This window comes from Artemia franciscana, chromosome 7 (assembly GCF_032884065.1).
Source record: "Artemia franciscana chromosome 7, ASM3288406v1, whole genome shotgun sequence".
NCBI lineage: Eukaryota > Metazoa > Arthropoda > Branchiopoda > Anostraca > Artemiidae > Artemia > Artemia franciscana.
Genome location: NC_088869.1, coordinates 45,911,277 through 45,930,655, shown reverse-complemented (window position 1 = coordinate 45,930,655; position 19,379 = coordinate 45,911,277). Strand labels below are relative to the sequence as shown.

General features: G+C 34.8%; 1 protein-coding gene across 1 annotated transcript in view; it reads right to left on the bottom strand.

Moving 5' to 3' along the window:
- LOC136029371 (homeobox protein unc-42-like) overlaps window positions 1-19,163 on the bottom strand; it is a 50,011-nt gene extending 30,848 nt beyond the window's left edge. Inside the window, exon 1 of the mRNA XM_065707689.1 lies at window positions 18,583-19,163. Coding sequence (XP_065563761.1) covers window positions 18,583-18,928 — 346 coding nt within the window. The 5' untranslated portion in view covers window positions 18,929-19,163. The remainder of the gene's footprint in view (window positions 1-18,582) is intronic.
- Window positions 19,164-19,379: the final 216 nt, after the last annotated feature.

The following is a 19,379-nucleotide window of genomic DNA, read 5'->3' as shown; positions in this document are numbered from 1 at the left end:
AAAATAAAATTAATATTTGGAAAACGAAGTCTTAAAGTTCTAATTGGTGATTGTTTACTAAATGGTTTGCTTTGAAGCAAAATTTCGGTGGCTAGCCTCTATAGCATTTATTTAGAGAGAAAGTGGCTTAATTATGTTAGACTTGTTTTAACGTAAAAAAAAACAACTGTTTTTAACTGAAAGTAAGGAGCGACATTAAAACTTAAAACGAACAGAAATTACTTTTTATATGAAAGGGACTGCTTCCTCATCAACGCCCGGCTCTTTACGCTAAAGTTTGACTCTTTCTCTCAACTCTTCTTTTTAAAACAGTAAAAAACTTCAGCGTAAAGAGCGGGGCGTTGATGAGGAAGCAGTCCCTTTCATATACGAAGTAATTTCTATTCGTTTTAAGTTTTCATGTCGCTCCTTACTTTCAGGTAAAAAAAAAGTTGTTTTTTTTTTATATTTAATTTCTGAAAATTTTTGAATCAATGCATGTTTTGATTTTGGCTCTCCGCAGAGGAATAATTAAAACAAAATTTGCATATTTATTTTTTTTTGGCTAAATGGCTCTCTCATAGTTTTGATCGACTAATTTTTGAGAAAGGAGTGGGGGAGGAAGCCTAATTGCCCTCCGATTTTTTGGTTACTTAAAAAGGCAACTAGAACTTTTAATTATTTACGAATGTTTTTGTTAGTAAAAGATATACATAACTTATAAATTAGCTTACGTAACGAACTTTTGTATTCTCATGTTTTTATTACATATATGAGGGGGTTCACCCCCTTGTCAGTACCTCGCTCTTTACACTAAAGCTTAAATTTTGTCCCAATTCATTAAGAATGACCCCCTGAATCACAAAAGCCACAGAATAAATAGTTGAAATTACTAAAAATGCTTTAGCGTAAAGAGCGAGGTATTAGGAGGAGGTGATCCCGTCATATGCGTAATAATTTCTGTTCATTTTAAGTTTTAATGCTGCTCCTTACTTCCAGTTGAAAAAACTTTTTCATATTTATTTTTTCATTTTTTTTAAATAATGCTAAAAAATCCTGCGCTCCCTTCATGGAAATTTTCTTCCCCCATGACATATTCCTCAATGGAAAGTTCCCCCAACATATCCCCCTCTTCTCAATCCCTCCCCCCAACCAAAAAATCCCCCTGAAAACGTCTGTACACTTCCCAGTAACCATTATTACATGTAAGCACTGGTCAAAGCTTGTAACTTGTAGTCCCTCCCACGGGGAGTGTGGGTGAGTAAATCGTCCCCAAAGACATAGTTATAAGGTTTTTTGACTGCACTGAATAAATGGCTGTCTCAGAATTTTGATCCGTTGACTTTGGGAGGGGGCCTAGGTGCCCTCTAATTTTTACGGTCACTTAAAAAGGGCACTAGAACTTTTCATTTCCGTTAGAATGAGCCCTTTCGCAATATTCTAGGACGACTTGGTCGATACGATCACCCCTGGGAAAAAACAAACAAATAAACACGCATCCGTGTTTATAAAAAAATACAATAACAATAAAAAAATACAAAATTCCACATTTTTATAAATAGGAGCTTGAAACCTCTAAAATAGAGTTCTCTGATACGCTGAATCTGATGGTTTGATTTTCGTTAAGATTCTATTACTTTTAGGGAGTGTTTCCCCCTATTTTCTAAAATAAGGCAAATTTTCTCCGGCTCGTAACTTTTGATGGGTTAGACTAAACTTGATGAAACTTATATATCTAAAATCAGCATTAAACTGCGATTCTTTTGATGTAGCTATTGGTATCAAAATTCCATTTTTTAGAGTTTTGGTTACTATTGAGCCGGGTCGCTCCTTACTACAGTTCGTTACCACGAACTGTTTTATAGTACTCTTTGCGTTACTCTGTAAAATTTGGTTCTATTAAAATTGGTAAGTATCTTTGCTTTTCTTCAAAAAAGTGCTTTATTATTTACAGATGTTCTTTCCATGTCAATTGCAGAACTTCGTTGTTAAATTTTTTCTTCGAACTTTTTTTTTTTTTACATTGAGTCTTTATTGTATTAGTTTTCATCTAATAGACGATTCAAACTGATTCAGAGACGGATCTAGGAGGGGGAAAGGGGGCATCTTGCCCCTGGTTCGTAAAGGGCACCTGCTCGTAAGTCTCTTCTTGATCTGACCAAATAAAATTCGAACTCTAATTTCCCAGCTCTAGAAAACGCCAACTTTTCCATTTAAGATATATTCAATGCCTGAATATATTCAATATGTATTCAAGGCTGGATATATTTGAGGCTATAGCCATGCCTGTATCATTTCCTTCTATTGATTAGATAAAAGAAAAAACAAGTTTTCTCCCAAGAAAGTAAGGAGTAATGTTAAAACTTACGAAAAATTACGAAAAAAAGTAAAAACCTACTTATGAAAAAACGACCACAAATTATGACGTATATGATGCCTCTCAATAGCTCGCTCTTTACGCTAAAGTTTATAGTACCTTTAAAAAAGCTTCTTATTCCTTGTGTTTCAGGAGTCGCTCTTAAAGGATTGGGACAAAAAGTCAGGCTTTAGCGTAAAGAGCAAAGTATCGAGGAGGAGACGACCTCCTAATATACCTAATAATTTATGTTAGTTTTAAGTGTCAATGTTGCTCTTTGCTTTCAGTTGAAAAAACTTGTGTTTTTTAGATTTAATTTCTGACTGTTTCATCTTCCATCGAAAACTAATTTCCCCCACTGAAAAACCCTCTCTGGACAGTTCCTTCCAGGTAAATCCTCCTCCCCGCCAGGAAAATTTCCCCGGGCAGTTGTATTCTCGCTGAAAATTCCTGCAATTTTTTGGTCAATTTAAAAGGGCACTAGAACTTTTAGTTTTCGTTAAAATGAGTCATCTCTTGATCTTCTACGACCATTGGTTCAATACAATCACCCCTGTTAAAAAAAAAAAAATAAATAATGCATAAGTGATCTTTCTTCCTGCAAAAATACAAAATTCCACATTTTTGCAGATGGGAGCTTGAAACCTCTTCAGTAGGGTTTTCTGATGAACTGGATTTGAAGTTATGATTTTCATTCAGGGGTGTCTTCCTCCTTTTTGGAAAATCAGGCAAATTTTCTCAGTCTCGTAGCTTTCAATGGATGATGCCCAACTTAATGGATCTTATACATTTGGGATCAGTATAGTAAGCAAATCTCTTTGATTTATCAATTGATATCAACATTCCTTTTTTAATGTTTTGGTTGCTATTGAGCCGAGTCGCTCGTTACTGACAGTTCGTTACCACGAACTGCTTGAAAGAAGCTTGAGCAGCTTAAGGCTAATTTAAAACTAAATTTAATAAATTAAATAAATTTAATTTAAAACTATTTAAAAACTATCATAGAAACAGGTTGGCCAAGTAACAGATGACAAACATGAAAATAATCCATTATAGATCATAATATCGCATCAAAGCTTTCATATGAAGACATTATAAAGACATTTACTTCTAGAAAAGAACATAAAGTTAAGTTTTTTCTACTGGATAAGGCAAACCATTTAAATCGTATATTTTTTATTTTAAGTCGTATTTGTTATTTATTTTGATATTTAGTTGATATGGTAATTGTTCATTAGTATTTATTTTAAACTGTATATAATTTAAATCGTATGTGTACTGAATCACCGATAAAATATTGTTACGTGGAATCGTAGAGTTTTTCTTAAGCCTCATCGTGCATACAATAAAAAAAATATTCTTTTAAGAAGTAAAATGACCGTCGGGGGCACCAATTTTATTCCTGTATCCAGACATTTGCAGGTCTAAATCCGTCCCTGAAGTAATTAGATTTTTTCAGAAGATTTCCGCAAATTTCAATCCAGAAAAGAACATCTGCAATCTAGAGTGATTAGCATCAAATATGACAGACTATAAAAAACAAAACTAAAAAACAATATTTATGCTCAAGCGCACGAAACTACTCAGGCTCAGATATTTACAATGTTATAACAGATATTTTCTATTTTTCTTATCCCCCTATAATCCCCATAGTATCAGATCAAAGATTTTATAAACTTTTTAATTCGATTGTGGTCTGTCAGCTCCTTCTGTAGGATGTTGCCACAACAAAATCTGTGGAGCCTTTCCCCAACAAAGACCAAATCAGCACGGATCCCGAAAAGGCATAGAGATACTATCAGCCACCTCCATATTTAACCAAGTTTTTTCTTATAGCCCGTTCATATAGATGCTGTGGTCTGATATTTATAATATCAAATATCATACTAGACATTTTTCTAATTTTTATAAGGTAAACAAAAGTTGCAATCACTATTTTGGACTGTGTATTTTTTATACGGTTTCTTACTTGGGCTAAAATTTGCTTCCAAAATATAATTTTCCCGTTGATGAATGGGAGTAAGCCAAATTACAAATTTTATGCATACAATATATTGAAATTGCTTTATTTCAACAGTGGAAAAATCAATTTTCTTTTATGTATACGTCGGTACTTGTGTGTTATCCAGAACATATTCAAGAAGCGGAGTTACGTTAATCCTAATGAAATATATCAAAATATGGTGAAAATATAATATTTTAACAGCAAAATTATGGAAACTACAACACCGAATCATGTAAATCAGGCCACCCCGAGCGCATTATATCAAATACCTAACCTAAACAACTCTATATTAAACGTTTAATTAAAATACATATGCAGCTTAGTTTATTTCAAGAAAGAAGCAGCTAATTATAACCAAATGCGAGAGAAAAACTGGTTTTACTCAGATCAAACAATACAAACTTTTTGAGTGTGTTCTGGATAATACACAAGTGTCTATTCATCTTCTTCCTTTTTAGGTCTAGGTTAATTTTGTCGAGTGTTAGAAATCTGCAATTCGGGTTATTCAAAATCTAAGAATTATTTGCTTAGTAATACAGCACATCAGTACCAAATTTGCTTACCAGTATAGCACATCAGTACCTAAAGTTTAAATATACGATATCTGTTGAAATTACAGAGACTATATACGTTTCACAAGCAAAACATACGAGAGATGGACGATAAGGATATTAGGATATTAAGGATATTATATTAAGGATGTAAGGATATTATAAGCTAAATACAAAAATTGGAACAGTAAACTTGCTCGAAATTGCAAGTGGATTTGAAGCTTTAAAATTACCAATGCTTAAGCTTGAAATGATCACAAGTCAGTTTATATAGGGGGCTAGCCCTTAAAACTAACAAAAAGGAATAATGACATGACCCACTGGATTCTGAAAGTTGCGCTTTACTGACAACTAAGTTTTATGCAGCAAATGCGATAACTTTGCAAGTGTGAATATTATATTTGTACATTATGAATATTATACCAGTGTAAATATTATGCTTCAGCTCTTTTCCCTATTCATAAAAATGTTAATTAAATAGAAATTGGATTAATTATTTAAATTAAGTTAATTCATCCTTATCTACACTCTGGAAAAACAAAATTTTGTCTTTAGTAGTCCAAAAATTTCTGATCAAATTGAAAGCTAGAGATCGAGCACAAGAGCCAGTGAGGTATGACTGATGTGAATTTATTCCCTCGCCATCGTCTTGTCCGATTTTTTATTTTCGTGCATTTTCTCATGTGTTTTTTTTATTATTACTTAACCTTCATTTCCTTTTTGTATGTTTGGGTTATTTTCACATACGCATATAACAAATATTTATTAATTATTTTTTTGTTGTTAATATAACTATTTATTAAATTAACGATTTACATGTTTTCAGCAAAATATTGGATGTTTATTTTCATTAGATTCCAAGGCACTACGTCATGAGATTCTAGAAAAGGCAGAAAATAAAATTTGTAGCGATAAGATTGGGGAGAGAGGGCATGCGCCTACAGACCCCTTATCCTTTTCATGTGCCTGGTGAAGATACAATTTATTTTGTCAAAACAAAAAGTTTGTAGCTTGTGCTAATAAATTTTTAACGAATCTTGATTGAAGCACTATAATTTTAAGGTACACATTCACGAAAGAGTTTTCGGTTTATGTTTTGAACGCTTCTGTTTAAATTTATCTATGAATGTATAAGACAAAAAATGAAAATTCTTACTGCTTTTGCTAGTAATTTCTATACAAATTTTGCTAGTGTTGTTTTGATGAAACTGAAAGTTTATTGTTTATGCTAGTAAAATTCTTACGAAACTTGATAACAAAGCGAGAATTTTAAGATTCACATTTCTGAAAGTTTTTGGTGTAATGATTTTAACCGTTTCTGTTTAAATTTGCTTATTAAAATACAAGACAAAAAATTAAAATTCTTGCTACTTATCCCAGAAATGTCAGCACAAGAGTGAAACAGAAAATTTAAAAGTAGAATCAGCTTAACTTGAATTAATACTAACATCAGTTTAGTAGTCCACATTTATTCGCATGAATTGTTCTATTACAGACCAATTTACTCCAATAAAAGTTTTTCACGAAAGAGCTTTAGAAAACTTACCGAGGCAAAAACACTTCTACCTCAAGATATTCGACGGCCACGTGCCACCTGTCTCACAATGACATCTGTGCTTGCTCTAAATTACCCTCTAATTTGAACAGAGTACACCCTGGCCCCCTAGGTAAAGGTTCCATTGTTCTACTTATCCCCTAAATCGTAACAGTTGCTTTGAAATAATAGGACACTATTCAGAGCATTTTACCACCTTTGAGTGAAGGCCAATTAGAAGCAAGTATACAAAAGTATTGTTAGAAAGACTTAGAATTGGAATAAAGACATGCAAATTTTTGTTGGAATCTGTTATAGAATGGTGTTTGCGGCTGTATCTGCAAATAGTCATAAACAAGGCAGCTGAGTGGTGATGAGATTATTTATAACAGCGGAGGCATGAACAGATTAACCCAAAGTTGAAGGGAGGATAATTCTTACTGAAAACCATGTTTGAGATAATGATTGAGGGTGATACTGGACTGTTTACAAGTACAGGTGTATACTTCCAAAACTTCTAGGGGAATATTTGGGATTTAGTGGCAATTTGTAGCTTAAAAAAGTTTTTGACCAGGGGGAGGGACTGACTAGTTTAGTTCACCCCCCCCCCACCGGCGGATCCAGGGAGACCAGGCGCCCTCTAATATTTTTTCTTGCGACCTCTTGTCCTGTTTTCTTTTTTTACTCTTTTTTTAAGAATAAATTTGTCAATTTGGTCAATTATTGGAACCTTTGTCACATTGTCCCCTCCCAAGATTTTGCTCATTGGTACCCTTGTCACATTGAGCCTCCCCATATATTTTTTCTTTAGATCTGCCCCTGCCCCCCTCGCCCCCAACTCAGACTCCAAAATTTGAAAATGATACAAAATAGCTCATTTTGACTATATTGTGGATATAGAATAATTTCTTAATAATTTACACACTCACCCTTCTATCCTAGATCTGCTAAACTCGCCTAAATCATAATTCCAATTAAGGTATTGATCCAGATTTTGAATTATTTCAACCTTCTTTTCCAAAAAATTCCTAAGGGATCATTTGGGAGAATGGTGCAACAATCAGATACTTGTGAATGAGCTTATAAGGGAATGAAATTCAACTTACAAGAAAATAAAATTCTGGGGGGAGGTACAAATTGGAAAAAAACAACAAAAAAGAGGTTTGTATCTAAAATTTTGAGGTAAATTTTGGTATAGTAAAGTTAAATCTAATTTTAGTAACTTTTCAAGGAAGAGTTTCCAAAGAAAAGTAAAGAGCGATTTAAAAATGTGCAAAAAAAGTCATATAGTAAGACAATATTAAGACGAACTTAAATTACTACGGATGAATAAATGAAACCTAAAACAAACAGAACAAACGGAGCAAAAATTGATACAAAAAAAAACTAAGTTTTTCTTACCGAATTAAAGAGCGGAGTTGAAAACATAAAACAAATAAAAATTACTGCTTCGGGGATTACGGAAGCTATGCCCAAAAAACTAATTCACAGAAAATGACTTGCTTTTTCCCAACATGAATGGAATTTCAAAATCTAACGTAGCTTGCTTGAGCTTTTTTAGATAATTGGAATTGTATACTAAAAGTTATCAATACCACGGCTGGTTATATACTATTGAAAGACTTACAAATCAGACTATAATTTCTGCAGGCTACTCAAGGAACTTTTAAGTAAACCTTTGCAGCCTAAGACAACATCCTTTTTTTTTTGGGGGGGGGGGGGGCTGGAGTTGTTTTTTTTCTTTGAAGCACCAGTTTTTAGCATTCTGCAAATATTGATATTGAAATTTAGTTTTTTAAGTTAGTTTTCTACATAAATTTTGCGTAATATTTGAAGCAGTGATCTCTGTTCGTTTTAAGTTACAACTTTGCTCTTTGCTTCCGCAAGAAAAATTTGCTGTTTTTAAATTTAATAACAAACAGTAAGCATAACAATGACGACAAACTAAATACGTAAAAAAATTGCAACACAAATATACCGGCCTTGAAGTAAAATCCTTCGCGCACAATCGCCCCTGGACTGTTTTTAACAAGTCATCACAGAATTCCTTAATGTCCGGTTAAGCAGAGATTTAACTCCCACAACGAACTAAGATAATATAATTTCGGCTCATTTAGTATTCAGCTAAAATCCCAACTGCTTTTCAGTTATATACAGGGGGGCTAAGCTTTGGAATAAGCCTAGCCCTAGTATTAAGTAATTGCGCATTAATCAATTTAAGCCTGAGCTACGCGCTTGGGGCTGTACCTTTAAAAAGTGTAAGTGAACCTTCGAAAGAGATTGAGATTTAATGCGAATGAAGTTGATATTCAGTTTTGAAAAAAAAGTTTTTTATGTGTTTATTAAGTTTGTATTTATTATCAATTTTAGAGTTATTGTTGGTTCTTGATCACGGTACTATGTAGTTTTGTTGTGTGTGATATACCTATGTGATATACCTATGTCTCGGTGCACGGTTTCACACAAAATTCCTTATGCCTTGTATTTTTTTTGTGCAGCATACCTTCGCAAGCGACGCTTCACATGCGCTATTGATTGATTTTGTTTGTGGTTTTTGTGTGTGGTTACCACAGCAAAATTACTACCACTATACAAAAAAATCTATTTAATAGGTACTTGTTAATTGTGTAGTTCAAACCCAAGAAGTGAAGTTAGGTTAATCATGATGAAATATACCAAATGATGAAAATATAATACCTTAGAAACAAAATTAGGGAAAATGTGACAAAGAATCATGGAAAGCAGGCCATACAGAACGTACCATATTAAATACCTAACCTAATCCCTAACCACTTCTATGCATTAGATCTTCAATTAAAATATGCATGCATCCAGGCACGTACGCAGGAATTTTTTTCGGAGGGGGGGGGGGCAAAACCTTCGAAACAGCAGATATAAAATAGCACTTTTTTTTATTCAGTAATGCAAAAAGCACGTATATCGGAAAATACAGATTAGCTTTAATCTGTAGTATTGTAGCGGATGGGGGGGAAGAAGTCAGAAGCCTCAAAAGTACGTTTTAGGCTCAGGTTATGTTCATAGCGATTTAGAACCAGTGATTAATCTATTATATCCCACTGAAAGGGAAATTTTAGGGTTAACAGTTCAATATGGGTGCTGTGGGGGGTAGTTCTTCTATTGCAAAAACGTAGATTTTAATGAAAAATGATAGTTTCCAAAATTGATCCATTAAAAGCTTTACTTTATCCTGAAAAGGGGGGATAAACGCCCTAATATCAAGGATAATTCTATCTTGCTGTGGAAAGCAAACTCTCTTTAAAAAAAAAATAACAGTACAATTGCTAATTACTTCAAAGAAGGTAAAAATTTAGACAGAAAATGGGTTAATAATTGGGCAGTGACTTGACCGGGTAATTGCATGCTGTAAAATCCCCCCAAAAAGGCTTCACACATGTATCTAGATTCTTAATAAATGTCCTACTTTTGCCAAAAATCCGAAGAAACCATTGGGAAATTAAACATTTCACAAAATTTCGGGGGGGGGGGGCCGAAGACCCCCCCCCCTTTGCGTACGTGCCAGCATGCATCAGAGTTTTCTCACTCAGATCGGAAATCATAACCGATTACACAGAGGCAAACTGTTTTTTTTTTTTGTCCGATCTTGCAGAGCAAAATTCTCGAGTGTGTTCCGTATAATTAACAAATACTATTTAATAAATATGTTATATCTCTGTAAACGCTAATCTGTGAGTGTCCGTTTGGTGCAATGTAGGGCAGTGTTCAGCCCCTTTGGTCCCTGGCAAAATCGCAGCAATATTTCATGAATGGACATAGATTCTGTTCCCATCAGGATAGTCTCGGGATTTTGGATCAATTCCCACTTAAACTTCGACAATAATTTTGTCTGTTGTACCTCCTCTATAACGGCAACTCTATTGAATGCCTGATTCTCTTTCTACCCTCCTCTCTTTCCCTATGTAATCAACTTGGTTCACAAAAAACCTATGTTTAGCAAGAATGGATAAAAAAAAGCCTGCATAAAAAGTCGCTCTATTCATAAGTCTCCATTGAAGTTTCCTTCTTTCGAAAATCAGTAGTTAATTGTTCCTGTCAAAATAGTTATGATTGAGACCGCAGTGCAAAGATCATTGACACGTGCGGAAAGCACGTGTTGACACATTTGCTTAATAGACCACGCGTGTTTTGTCTAGTGCGATGAGTGATAGTCTATTTACCTCCTAATTTGGTTTTCAAAGCTCTCAGTCTGTTTCGTCTGCTTCACAAAACCTAATTATATCATTACTTATTCTTTTGTATTTTCTAGGTAGCTTTTATTCTTCCTCTCTCTTTTCTTTCATTTTTCTCTCTTTCTCTTTGCCAGTTGTCTTGTTATTATTCTTTGCTTAGGCTTATTTGACCGTCTGCAATTTGAAACTTCCATCTCATTTTGTTATTATTGGATTCTGTTAGTGTCCAACTCCAAGATGTTCGTTAAAAGACTGAAGCTATTTGGCCCCACTCCTCTCCATCCCACCAAAACCGAAACACAATTTCTCCCTTATTTCCTATAGTAAGTTTTTTGATGTAATTTGTCCACTTTTGTTTTTCTATTAATTTGGACTCCTCTCACAAACATTGTGCCACACTGGAGCAAAATTTTCAAAGATGGTGCCCGATCGAAAAATCTTGTATTCGCCAAAAAAAAAAATGAGGTTTCAGTTTATTCAATGATGTGCATCTTTACTTCAATTGGGCTATTTATTTACGTCAAAATATTCGTAGCTATGACGAACTAAATTTGATGGGGGGGGAGATAGATTATCAGCCTTGACATTAAGCTGGCATGAACTACGTTCAACGTACGACAATGGTACGATACAAAAGGTTCGACCGACTATAGTTGGCCAAATAAGATGAAGTGTTAACTCTGACAAACATGTCAAAGAAGATTTGCCAGGGCTTTCTGCGTAAACTAGAGCTATTTTTTGGCCAGATATTCAAATCGTTGATCTTTAATGGTTTGAATTTTGTTAGCTCCCTTGCTTTGACATATTTGTAATAATCATTTTTAAATTAATGGTTACAGAAAAATCCATTCTTGTAACCGAAACCTTTAAAATATAAGAATATTAAAATTCAGTATTTTTTTTTTGGAAATTGTTTAGTGTGTACATCTTGGCAGTCCTCAATCAAAATGCAATAATATAATAGGAAATAAAACATCTCAGTACCCTACCTCAAAACTGCCAAAACTCTCTTAAATACGTGACTGACACATTGTTTTTCAAGTTAAAAATGCCTTCATTTTTAAAATGGTCAAGCCTCTAAATTTTTCCAAGAAAACGGTAACTTTGCTGTAAAAAAAGTCGTTTTATCATTTCTAAGTGCACACACTTAAACAATATGCCCAGTGAATCCCTTATTTACAACTCATACCCTTACTTTTGCTCTCCAGCTAAATTAGAAAAATCTTAAATACGCCCTCTCATTTTGGGGAGACAGTATGGAAGTCAATTTTAATGCATTGATTTGTGTAGTTGTTCCAGTCGTTAGGTATTTTTTTCTGGTTTATTCTTATTCCAATAATAGTATTTTTTATAGTTTTCAGTCGAATGTAATAATTTCAAATCACTGTTGGTCAGAACGTATACTTTAGGTTTTCTTAAAAAAACTTTAGGTTTTCTATACTTTAAAGGTTTTCTAAGAAAACCTTTTCCGGGATGGATAGCACGACATAAGGGCGCCGTTAAAAAGGAAATTAATATAAATATGTAATCAGTACATTTCTTAAAGTTTTTCCTTATATTTATGAAAAGGGTTCTTTTTTTTATACGAAAACAGAAAGTTCTGTATTTCAACACAGTTATTACCTTTATTTCTGCCCATATACGCCTGAGGACTCGCAAAATAGTAAAAAAAAAAAAACAATGGAATAGGCAGATCCCTAGAATAAAATTTAAGATAGTGCAGATTTAGTTGGACAAAGTTTACTGCTGCCGACTCAGAGGCAACGCAGTAGCATTACCCTAGTAAAGAGTCATTGGTATTTGTCGGTCGACTCGCTTTATCCGATCCACTCTGTATAGAAGATGTTGTCATAAAAGCTTAGGAAGATACTAGATGTACCGGAAATTGAAAGCTTTAGCACCACTTATATCATCTACAAGTGACAAGGGGCAAAAAAGCTCCCCCACAGAGACAATTTATGCCCCTGGGTACCTTACCGTCCAGGTATTGGATCGAACTCTTGAGATAGTTTTTCTCATAAGTATATAATTCGGGTAGACAGGGCCCTCGAAACCCCAAGGGGACTACGAATTGTTCACAGACAGTTTCTTAGTAGGAAATCAGTTTCTTTTTAGTCTTAGTTGTCCCGTATGTTTTTATTCTTAAAAATCGATCGCTGGGCCAACATTTCCCAGAATTTCCCAAGGGTCAGGTTCTGGAGCGACTCTCATATCTGAGTAAATTAGAAGACGCTATGTAGATTCAAGCTCTCAAAATATTATATGTAACATTAAAGATTGGCTTTGGGGATCAGGTTGAAACTTTGAAGAAACTTTGGGAGGCAAGAGGACCTCAAATTCTGACTTTTGAGAGGAGGGGGGGGGTAAGAGGCAAATTAAAAAAAACTATGTATCTTGGCTATCAAATATCCCAAATATCTCAAGAATGCTTGAGGGATGAACTGAAAAATTTCAAGTAGTGTTGGGAGAAGGAGGGGGAGGCAGCTCTTTTTTCTGCAGGTGACAAAATATTTGTCACCGATCCATCTTAGCGTTCAATTAAAATGACATATTTAATATATTTCGGCAGTACCTTAGAATTTGTTTGATTTGTATGAGCTTTCTCCGACATTTTGGTAATACATGTTTCATGCAAAATTTTAAATAGTGTTGGGAGATGGAAGGGGTTGGAAATTTCGTTTTTTGCAGGTGATACAATGTTTGTCTTCGATAAACATTAGGGTTCAATTAGAATGACATATTTGATATATTTCGGCACCACCTTAGAATTTGTGTGATTTGTATGGGCTTTCGCCGACATTTTGGTAGTGTTTCATTTTATTTTGAGACAAATATAGGTAAAATATCAGGGGGGGGGAGAGTGTGTGTTAAATGTGTAAAAACAGGAATAAACAGCAGATCAGTTGAAAATTAAGAAAAATTTGGACAAAATAGCAGGAGAGGGCCTTTCTTGACGTTTGGCAGTCAGACAGAGTCAGTGACGTGACTCTGTAAGCTCAGCCAGAGTCGACCCAGCTCCAAATGGGCACCTGGAGAAATCTGGGGAGGGTAAGAAGGAAGGGTGTGCGAAAGCACAGGATGGTTGGCCCCCATACCCCCCATTTCAAGAACCCCCCCTTTCAAGCGTCCCCCCATTTCACTTCCTGACTGAAGGGCCATGAAACGGGGATTAGCACCGCCAGTTTGGTCAATAAGCGTCTAGCACCGTCTTACTTACTTTTTTTACTACTTTCTTGATGTTTTATGATGTCTTTATTGAAATTTTTAATCTTTTATTGATTTTTTCCATTTCAAATGGGTAACAGCTCAGTTAAGTGACAAGTACCACTACAGTTGAAATGAATATTATTCCGACCTAGATAACTCATGGCTGAACCGGTTTAAATAACATTGATACTTCATCATGTTCGAACCAAACCATAGTCCCTCTTTGCGGACAAAATAAAAGTTACCAGGACCAATTGTACGTCAGTCCGTAATTTAATGAGTTGAGAAATGTTCAGATTTCAAGTTATAATATTTGATTGGCCAGTAAGAACGAAGATTTAAAATATTATTTTTTTGAAACTACAGAAGATGGAAGCTTGTACCAACAGTTTTCTTATCTTTATAATGAATCTGGCAAAATATGCAATAACGCATGGTGTTAGTAGGTGATAGTCAGGAATAAAATCGGTTTGATATTCTCGCTCTTTACCCTTCTTCAATAAATGCGAGACGTTAAAATCAAGGAAAAAAAACACACAAATACCTTCCTCGTTTTTTCTTTTTATCAAATAAAAAAAACAAGTTTTTTTTAACAGAAGGTAAGGAGCGACGTTAAAACTTAAAACGAACAGAAATTACTTCGTATATGAAAGGGGCTGCTTCCTCATCAACGCCCCGCTCTTTACGCTAAAGTTTGACTCTTTCTCTTAACTCTACTTTTTAAAACAGTAAAAAATTTTAGCGTAAAGAGCGGGGCGTTGATGAGGAAGCAGCCCCTTCCATATACGAAGTAATTTCTGTTCGTTTTAAGTTTTATTGTCGCTCCTTACTTTCCGCTAAAAAACTTGTTTTTTTTTATTTAATTTCTGAAAGTTTTTGAATCAATGCATGTTTTGATTTTGGCTCTCCGTAGATGAATAATTAAAATGAAATTTGTATATTTTTTTTTTGGCTAAATGGCTTTCTCATAGTTTTGATCGATCGATTTTGAGAAAAAAGGAGTGGGGGAGGAGGCCTACTTGCCCTCCGATTTTTTGGTTACTTAAAAAGGCAACTAGAACTTTTAATTTATTTACGAATGTTTTTATTAGTAAAAGATATACGTAACTTACAAATTAGCTTACGTAACGAATTTCTGTATTCTCATGTTTTTATTACATATACGGGGGGGTTCATCCCCTCGTCAGTACCTCACTCTTTACACTTTGTTCCAATTTCTTAAGAATGAGCCCTGAATCACAGAAGCCGTAGAATAAATAGTTGAAATTACTAAAAATACTTTAGCGTAAAGAGCGGGGTATTAGGAGGAGGCCAATCCATCACATGCGTAATAATTTCTGTTCGTTTTAAGTTTTAATGCTTCTATTTACTTTCAGTTGAAAAAACTTATTCATATTTTTTTTCATTGTTTTTTTTAATAATGCTAGAAAATCCTGCGCTCCCTTCATGAAAATTTTCTTCCCCCATGACAAATTCCTCCAAGGAAAGTTCCCCCAAAATATCCCCCTCTTCTCAACCCCCCCAACCTAAAAATCCCCGGGAAAACGTCTGTATACTTCCAAATAGCAATTACTAAATGTAAGCACTGGTCATAGATTATAACTTGTAGTACCTCCCATGGGGACTTTGGGGGAGTAAATCGTCCCCAAAGACATAGTTATAAGGTTTTTTGACTACGCTGAATAAAATGGCTATCTCAGAATTTTGATCCGGTGACTTTGGGAAAATAGTTAGCGTGGGAGGGGGCTTAGGTGCCCTCCAATTATTTGGTCACTTAAAAAGGGCACTAGAACGTTTCATTTCCGTTAGAATGAGCCCTCTCGCAAGATTCTAGGACCACTGGGTCGATACGATCACCCCTGAAAAAAAAACAAAAAAACACGCTCCGTGATCTGCCTTCTGGCAAAAAGTACAAAATTCCACATTTTTGTAGATAGGAGCTTGAAACTTCTATAACAGGGTTCTCTGTTACGCTGAATCTGATGGTGTGATTTTCGTTAAGATTCTATGACTTTTAGTTGTTGTTTTCCCCTATTATCTAAAATAAGGCAAATTTTCTCAGGCTCGTAACTTTTGATGGGTAAGACTAAACTTGATGAAACTTATATATTTAAAATAAGCATTAAAATGCCATTCTTTTGGTGTAGCTATTGGTATAAAAATTCCATTTTTATAAGTTTTAGTTACTATTGAGCCGGGTCGCTCCTTACTACAGTTCGTTACCACGAACTGTTTGATCAGTATATTTGTATGGCTATAATTCATTTATCACACCTAGTGACAGCTCTAGATAAATATGCTCAGTTACCAAGAAAGTTTGAACATTTAATTTATTTTGACATATTTTTGTTTGCCATATAATTTTTGTTTCAATTAACCAGAAAAATCCCGAAGGTTAATTTGAAAAGAAAAAAGTGAATTGACACAATATGCAGAACCTCCAAAGCGTAGGACCAAGGCGGTTTTCTCCATGCCCCATGTTTGTTAATGGTCGAGTAATGGTATGCCAGCTGCATCTACTAGTAACCATAAGGAGTGTATAGCTATCCTTGTTATTGCTGTTATTAACAAGAATCGTAATGAACTATTGAAAATCCTCTTAAGCAAGTTTAAAGTAGGCCTTTTAATGGAAATATTATTTAGGATCCATATCGAAGATTATAACGCCTGTTATGACGAGCAATCAGGCCTTGTTTGAGAAGCCGAAAAATATACTACTCCAAAACGGTGTGTCACTAGCAAAATCTCAAGGAGAGGAGTTTCAATGAGTTTTACCGACGGGACTGTCATATTCAACGACCGAGTTTGAGATTTTGATATAATTATCACAAAGTTGGGTAAGCTGCTGCAAAACTGATGAAGCTGCGGTAATATGATTAAATTATTATAATTGTGGCACGACTTTACTAACTGTCCGAGTCCACTGGTGTGCGAAAGTTCCCGTTCACCCACAACTGGCCCCTCTGTTTCTAAGGTGAGATTATTGAAACTTTAAGGTAAATAGCTAAACTGTTCTAAATACTATCTCTCCGTGGAGTTAATCCCCATTTCCTTTTATACCGTCGTTACCTTATTCATTCTATTAATTCCTACTGAAATTGGACTTATAGTGTTGGCAGCTTACACATTAAATCAAACAGTTCGTGGTAACGAACTGTAGTAAGGAGCGACCAGGCTCAATAGTAACCGAAACTCTAAAAAATAGAATTTGGATATCAATAGCTACATCAAAAGAATCGCATTTTAATGCTGATTTTAAATATATAAGTTTCATCAAGTTTAGTCTTACTCATCAATAGTTACGGGCCTGAGAAAATTTGCCTTATTTTAGAAAATAGGGGGAAACACCCCCTACAAAATCATGCAATCTTAATGAAAATCACACCACCAGATTCAGCGTATCAGAGAACCTTATTGTAGAAGTTTCAAGCTCCTATCTAAAAAAATGTGGAATTTCACATTTTTTGCCAGAAGACAGATTACGGATTTTTTTGATTTTTTTCCCCAGGGGTGATCGAATCGATTCAGTGGTCCTAGAATGTCGCAATAGGGCTCATTCTAATGGAAATTAAAATTTCTAGTACCCTTTTTGAGTGACCTAAAAATTGGAGGACACATAGGCCCCCTCCCACACTCATTGTTTCCCCAAAGTCACCGGATCAAAATTTTGAGATAGCCATTTTATTCACCATAGTCGAAAAATCTAATGGTTATTGGGAAGTGTACAGACGTTGTCAGGGGAATTTTTGGTTGGGGGGAGAAGTTGAAGAGGGGGGGTTACGCTGAAGGATCTTTCCATGGAGGAATTTTTCATGGGGGAAGAGAATTTCAACGAAGAGGGCGCAGAATTTTCTAGCATTATTTAAAAAACAATGAAAAATAAATATGAAAAGTTTTTTTTTAACTAAAAGTAAGGACCAGCATTAAAACAGAAATTATTACGCATATGAGGGGTTCACCTCCTCGTAATACCTCAATCTTTACGGTAAAATATTTTTAGTAATTTCAACTATTTATTCTACGGCCTTTGTGATTCAGGGGTCATTCTTGAGGAATTGGGACAAAATTTAAGCTGTAGTGTAAAGAGCGAGGTATTGAAGAGGGGGTGAACGCCCTCACATATGTAATAAAAACATGCGAATATATAATTTCGTTACGTAAGTTAACTCGTAGGTTACGTATACTTTTTACTAATGAAAACGTTCGTAAAAAATTAAAAGTTCTAGTTGCCTTTTAAGTAATCAAAAAATTGGAGGGCAACTAGGCCTCCTCCCTCACTCTTTTTTCTCAAAATCTTCCGATTAAAACTATGAGAAAGCCATTTAGCGAAAAAAATTAATATGCAAATTTTGCTTTAATTATTTATGTGCAGAGAGTCAAAATGAAAACATGCATTAGTTCAAAAACGTTCAGAAATAAAATATAAAAAAACAAGTTTTTTTAACTGAAAGTAAGGAGCGACATTAAAACTTAAAACGGACAGGAATTACTCCGTATATGAAATGGGCTTGTCTTCCTCAACTCCACGCTCTTTACGCTAAAGTTTCTTTTTATTGTTTTAAAAAATAGAGTTAAGAGAAAGAGTCAAACTTAAGCGTAAAGAGAGGGGCATTGTGGAGGAAAAAACCCTTTCCTATACGAAGTAATTTCTGTTCGTTTTAAGTTTAATGTCACTCCTTACTTTCAGTTAAAAAAAAACTTGTTTTTTTACAGTTAATAATGAAAAGGAAGATAGAGCTTACCACTAGATGAGGAAGACGACAGTGATGATGAGATTGCTGAATGATGGTGCGGTGAAGGTGTTGATGAAGTGGAATTCGTACCATGGTGCAACATCGTTCCACCTAGGTGGTGATGATGACTAACATGGTGAGCTAAGAGTGATGCACTATGCTGTTGTAATGTCTCAAGCGAATAGAGTGATGCAATATCTGTTGCACTGCACCCTTTTCTTTTGTCAAACAAAGAAGCAGACAGAGTTGGTGGTGTTAGCATATGGGGGGATTCACTATCTGCCGATCTTTGCGTTTCATTTTGTCCATGTCCGTGAATATCAAGCTTTGACGGTGGTGGAGTATATGCTTCCATTTCACTTGAAATTCTCAAAGTTTCTCCCAGAGTTTAACTGTCTGTAACTAATATAATCTAGGTAATCACTCAGGTCTGGCTACTTGATGCAAACAAGATGAGAGATTCAAAGCGAGTAAATAGAATTACTGCTACCTTTAGAGTTCCTAAAACATTTTCCCCAAATTTCCACGCCCCTCCGGGAATTTCGCAACCAATAGAAATACTTTTAGTGGATACTGGCTTTTGACCTTATAGCCAATGGGAACTGAGAAACTGGTGATAGAAAAATCGATTAGGACGATATCTTGCATATACTCAAATTCTTTAGAAAAATTAACTTACGGCCAATTAAGTCGAAACAGAAAAAACTAATTTCTTACTAGGTTAGAATGGAAATCCATTTAGACTGGATGATTAACTTTTAAAAAAGTTTTAGTCAAGGAAAAAACACCAATTAGCTTATCTGCTG